Source organism: Narcine bancroftii, chromosome 8 (assembly GCF_036971445.1).
Source record: "Narcine bancroftii isolate sNarBan1 chromosome 8, sNarBan1.hap1, whole genome shotgun sequence".
Classification (NCBI taxonomy): Eukaryota; Metazoa; Chordata; class Chondrichthyes; order Torpediniformes; family Narcinidae; genus Narcine; species Narcine bancroftii.
The window spans coordinates 66,097,460-66,103,379 of NC_091476.1; the positions used below are offsets into that span (position 1 = coordinate 66,097,460).

The 5,920-nt window shown below is 62.7% G+C and overlaps 1 protein-coding gene across 10 annotated transcripts in view; it reads left to right on the forward strand.

Annotated features, from left to right (window-relative positions):
- Nucleotides 1-442: 442 nt before the first annotated feature.
- Nucleotides 443-5,920, forward strand: part of LOC138740799 (girdin-like) — a 54,792-nt gene continuing 49,314 nt past the window's right edge. For 2 of the 10 annotated variants that reach the window (XM_069893909.1, XM_069893911.1), the window contains exons 1-2: nucleotides 443-1,173; nucleotides 5,541-5,686. In XM_069893909.1, the coding sequence (XP_069750010.1) occupies nucleotides 1,060-1,173; nucleotides 5,541-5,686 (260 nt within the window). In that variant the 5' untranslated portion in view covers nucleotides 443-1,059. The remainder of the gene's footprint in view (nucleotides 1,174-5,540; nucleotides 5,687-5,920) is intronic. The other 8 variants (XM_069893910.1, XM_069893908.1, XM_069893905.1 and 5 more) reach the window with 6 other exon arrangements.

A 5,920-nucleotide genomic window follows, 5' to 3' on the forward strand; every position in this document is an offset into this window, starting at 1 on the left:
TATCTAAAAATTTCTTGCTGTTATTTGATTGTATTATGTTTTTAAAAAAATCTTTTAAATAAAATTTGAAAAAAAAAATGACCAGTTTCCATTTACGCCCTCCCCTATTTTCTCTCTCTCTTTCACTATCCCTCTCTCCTTTCCTCCAGCTCCCCTCCCATTCTGTCTCTTTCACGATCCCTTTATCCTCCAGCATCCCTCCCCTTGTCTCACTTTCATTCACTATCCCTCTATCCTCCATCTCCCCTTGTCTCTCTCTTTTACTATCCATCTATCCTCCAGTTCCACTCACCTCTCTCTTTTTCACTATCCCTGTCCTCTGACTCCCCTCCCCTTGTCTTTCTCCCTTTCTCACTATCCCTCTATCCTCCAGTTTCTCTCCCTTGTCTCTCTCTCACTCTTTCACAATCCCTATATCCTCCAGCTCCCCTCCCCTTGTCTCTCTCTCTTTCCCTCTATTCTCCAGTTCCCTTCCCCTTGTCCCTCTCCCTCTCTCTTTCACTATCCCGCTATCCTCCAGCTCCCCTCCCCTATTTTCTCTCTCTTTCACTAGTTCTCCTCTCCTTGTTTTTCTCTCTCTCTTTCACAATCCCTCTATCCACCAGCTCCTCTCTCCTTATCTTTCTCTCTCTTTCACTATTCCTCTCTGCTTTCCTCAAGTCCAGGATCTGAGTTTAAACCCAGACTTGAGTTTGAACCAAGATCTGAGCTTGAACTTGGACTTGAAATTAAATCTGGATTCCCTCTCAATGCTCCCCCCACCCCCGCCCTCTCGGCCCCTCTCTCCCAGGATTCCCGCCATTGTGTCCCGACCCCTGGCGGAAGCCCTCTTGCCGCTAAGGTTGCCTCCTGCCCTCGGGAGAATACCCTTGGCCCGCGAAGGAGCCCCCTCCTACCCCGCACACCCGATGCGGAAGTTTGAGCGTAGGACGAACTCTCCTCCCTCCCCTTCTCTGCGCAGCGACGGCCCCGCGATGTCCAGTGGCCGCCCGGCAGCTCGAAGCCGACCCTAAACTCACCCTCCCTTCCCTCACTCAGCACCGGCCCACACCCGCGGGCATGGACATCAGCGGCCGATTCTTTAGCGTCCGGAGGCGCTCCTCCTTCCTCCGGTCCGGGACGCATCTCAGCCAGAGTCTGCAGCGCTTCATGGCGAGCGCCCTGGTGACCTGGGTAAGAGGCTCCATTCCATTCCCTCCCTCTCCTCCCCTCTCCCCCTCCCCCCCTCTCCCCCTCTCCCCTCCCCCCCTCCCCCCCTCTCCCCTCCCCCTCCCCCCCTCTCCCCCTCCCCCCTCCCCCCCCTCCCCCCCTCTCCCCCTCCCCCCCTCTCCCCCTCCCCCCCTCTCCCCCCTCCCCCCTCCCCCCCTCTCCCCCTCCCCCCCTCCCCCCTCCCCCCCTCCCCCCTCCCCCCTCCCCCCCTCTCCCCCTCCCCCCCTCTCCCCCTCCCCCCCTCTCCCCCTCCCCCCCTCTCCCCCTCCCCCCCTCTCCCCCTCCCCCCCTCTCCCCCTCCCCCCCTCTCCCCCTCCCCCCCTCTCCCCCTCCCCCCCTCTCCCCCTCCCCCCCTCTCCCCCTCCCCCCTCTCCCCCTCCTCCCCTCTCCCCCTCCTCCCCTCTCCCCCTCCTCCCCTCCCCACCCCTCCCCTCTTCCCCTCTCTACTCCCTTCCTCTCCCATTCCTCCTCTCCCTTTCTCATCCTCCCCTCTCCCCCTCCTCCCCTCTCCCCCTCCTCCCCTCTCCCCCTCCTCCCCTCTCCCCCTCCTCCCCTCTCCCCCTCCTCCCCTCTCCCCCTCCTCCCCTCTCCCCCTCCTCCCCTCTCCCCCTCCTCCCCTCTCCCCCTCCTCCCCTCTCCCCCTCCTCCCCTCTCCCCCTCCTCCCCTCTCCCCCTCCTCCCCTCTCCCCCTCCTCCCCTCTCCCCCTCCTCCCCTCTCCCCCTCCTCCCCTCTCCCCCTCCTCCCCTCTCCCCCTCCTCCCCTCTCCCCCTCCTCCCCTCTCCCCCTCCTCCCCTCTCCCCCTCCTCCCCTCTCCCCCTCCTCCCCTCTCCCCCTCCTCCCCTCCCCCCTCCTCCCCTCCCCCCCTCCCCCCCTCCCCCCCTCCCCCCCTCCCCCCCTCCCCCCCTCCCCCCCTCCCCCCCTCCCCCCCCTCCTCCCCTCCCCCCCCTCCCCCCCTCCCCCCCTCCCCCCCCTCCCCCCCCTCCTCCCCTCCCCCCCTCCTCCCCTCCCCCCCTCCCCCCCTCCCCCCCTCCCCCCCTCCCCCTCCCCCCCTCCTCCCCTCTCCCCCTCCTCCCCTCTCCCCCTCCTCCCCTCTCCCCCTCCTCCCCTCTCCCCCTCCTCCCCTCTCCCCCTCCTCCCCTCTCCCCCTCCTCCCCTCTCCCCCTCCTCCCCTCTCCCCCTCCTCCCCTCTCCCCCTCCTCCCCTCTCCCCCTCCTCCCCTCTCCCCCTCCTCCCCTCTCCCCCTCCTCCCCTCTCCCCCTCCTCCCCTCTCCCCCTCCTCCCCTCTCCCCCTCCTCCCCTCTCCCCCTCCTCCCCTCTCCCCCTCCTCCCCTCTCCCCCTCCTCCCCTCTCCCCCTCCTCCCCTCTCCCCCTCCTCCCCTCTCCCCCTCCTCCCCTCTCCCCCTCCTCCCCTCTCCCCCTCCTCCCCTCTCCCCCTCCTCCCCTCTCCCCCTCTCCCCCTCCTCCCCTCTCCCCCTCCTCCCCTCTCCCCCTCCTCCCCTCTCCCCCTCTCTACTCCCTTCCTCTCCCCATTCCTCCTCTCCCTTTCTCATCCTTTCCTCTCCCCTCCCTCCTCCCCCCTCCTGCATCCCTCCACTCCTGTCTCCCTCTCCCCTCTTCTCCTTCACCTCTCTTCCTCCTCTCTCCTCTCCCTCTCTTCTCCCTCTCTTTGCCCTGTCCCCCTACTCTCTCCATCCCTACCTCCCCCCACCCTGACCAAAGTCTAAAGTGGGTTAGAATTCGGAGTTGACCATGTGTTTGGGGCCACTTGGACTAGACGAGCGATTGAAGCTGGAACTCCTGCTCTGTGTGTGTGTGTTCAGCCGGAACATTAATTTGATTGCTAATTATTATTCACGAGAGGAATTGAGTTTAAACTGTTGGACTGGAACTGGGAATTTTGATGCGAGATGGGTCGTTGGGTGGAGATGGCGCCAGGAACTGGAGGAGTTGATGAGTTGAGGTCTGGAGAAAGTCAGCGTTGAATGGCAGCATAGGTTTGATGAACTGAGCGGTTCCCTTCCCTTAGAGCATGGCCCTTCGGCCCACGTGGTTGTGCTGACCCACCACATAACCCTTCCGTCATACCTGTTTCTGAGAGAGAGGCCTTTAAGTGCCCGTCCTGTAACCAGCTTTCACCACCCACCCCTGGCATGCACCACCCCTGACGTCTCCCCTCCCTTCAGGGATCTTCTGGGACTGGCTAACATCTCCCCAGGGGAAATAGTGGTGGGGAAGGGAGATGATGATGGGGGAAGGGAGAGATTATTTATCCGCCTGTCCAATTCTGATTCATTGCCTGGGCCCGTACACGCCATCAGTGCAGCCCTGAGGTTCCTTTCCCTGCGGACCACCCACCCCTGAGGTTCCTTTCCCTGCGGACCACCCACCCCTGAGGCTCCTTTCCCTGCGGACCACCCTCTCCACACTCCAGGCGGTGCTGAGCCGTGGAATCTTTCACAGGAAGTCGGCCCATGCGAACTCGGTGGAGGGTGTGAGTGAGTCACCAGCCTCTCATTTCTTGTGACGTTGGCGGGGGCGTCACACCACGGAAACAGGCTGCTCTCCCGGCCGACCAGCCAATCATCCTTTTCCATTTTGTATTCCTCCCCTTTCCCCACCTCCCCCAATTCTGCACACCCCCCACCCCCCCCCCTCCCTCACCAATGCTCTGGGGAGCAGTTTGCACTCGCGGGCCCTGCACTGGAGCATCTGAAGGGTGAACCTTGGGGAGACGGGTGTAGGGCCTGCAGATGCACACCTGCGTGGAGGTGCGTGTGCACAAATGTGAATGTGCGTAGTTGCATACACGTGCATTAATGCACATGATCATGCACACATGAACACAGACAGGAACACAATCACACACGAACACACACACACACACACACACCCTTGAGCTTGAGAACCCAGCACTGTCTGAATCAGAGGGGCAGGGGGCTGGAGAGAGAGAGAGAGAGAGAGAGAGAGAGAGTAGTGTCAGGGGAGGAGAGGATGGGGAGGGTCAGAGAGAGAAAATGGGGGTTAGAGAGAGAAAAGGGGATAAAAAGAGAGGGGTGAGGGGGTGAGAGAGGACTAAAAAAGAAGAGGGAGAAAAGGGTGAGTCGGAGAGAGGGGAAGGGAGGTGCTGGAGAAAGAGAGGGTTCAGAGGAAGAGACGGGGGTGGAGGGATCAAAGAGATAACAGTGGTTCAGGGTTTGGGCTTGGAGTGAGATGGGATCAGGGGTTGGGGAAGGATGGAAAGAGGCAGGGAGGGGGTCAGAGGTCGGACGAGGGAGAGCTAAACAGGCGAGTGGAGGGGAGAGGAGAGGGAGAAAGGGTGGAGGAGGAGAAGGAGGAGGGAGTGGGGAGAAGGAAGGAAGGGGGGAAACCTCTGTTGGTCTATGGCTGGAGGTCATTCTGCCAGCCACCCCCAGCTACTCCATGTGGGCCCTCGGATCCTTCCCAACCCAGACCCTCACTCTCCCCCGGACCATCTCTCCCCCCACCGGACCCTCTCTTTTCACCCGGACTCTCTCTCTGCCCCCCGACCCTCTCTCCCCACCCCCCCATGGACCATCTCCCCCTCAGACCCTCACTCTCTCTCTCTCTCTCCCCCCCTGAACCCCTCCCATCGGATCCTCTCTCCCCCCCCCATCGGACCCTCTCCCCCCCGGACCCTCTCTCTGCCATTCTAGACCCTCTCTCTTCCCCCCACAGGACCCTCTCTCTCAACCTCAGATCCTCTCTCTCCTCCATCGGATCCTCTCCCCCCCCTCCATCGGACACTCTCCCCACCCCCAATCAGACCCTCTCCCTCCGAACGCTCTCTCTTCTCCCCCCCGGACCCGCTCTCTTCCCCCCCCAGACCCTCTCTCTACCCCCCCGGACCCTCTCTCTGCCCCCCGGATCCTCTCTCTGCCCCCCGGATCCTCTCTCTGCCCCCCGGATCCTCTCTCTACCTCCCAGATCCTCTCTCTGCCCCCCGGATCCTCTCTCTGCCCCCCGGATCCTCTCTCTGCCCCCGGATCCTCTCTCTGCCCCCGGATCCTCTCTCTGCCCCCCAACCCTCTCTCTGCCCCCTCGACCCTCTCTCTCCCCCCCAACCCTCACCCCCCCGACCTTCTCTCCCCCAACACTCTCTCTCTCCCTTTGACCCTCTCTCTCCCCCCCGACCCTCTCTAACCCCCCAGACCTTCTCTCTCCCCCCCACACCTTCTCTCTCCCGCCCAGACCTTCTCTCTCCCGCCCAGACCTTCTCTCTCCCCCCAGACCCCCTTTCCCTCCCATCAGACCCTCTCCCCCTCAGACCCTCTCATCCTGGGCCTCTCATATCTGGATCTTCTCTGTGCAGGTGAAGACCCTCGGCTCCTCGCTGGAGCTCGGGGACAGCGAGGAGACGTGTGCCCCAGAGCCGGGGTCCTCCCACCACAGGGATGGTCACAGCGACTACCTCAAGCTCGTCGACGGGGTCTTCCTCAACAGAGTCATGAGGCAAATGTAAATAGGTCTGGGAGGGGAGGAGCTGCCCCTCCAGCCCCCGAACCCACTCACCTGTTGTCTGAGATGTGGCCCTGTAGTTAGACAGAGAGACCTGGGTTCTCCCCTCTCTCTAACTCCAGGGTCACTGGGCAGGAACCCTGGCTGATTCTCCCCTCTCTCTAACCCCGGGGTCACTGGGTAGGAACCCTAGCTGATTCCCCCTTCTCTCTAACCCCAGGGTCACGGGGCAGA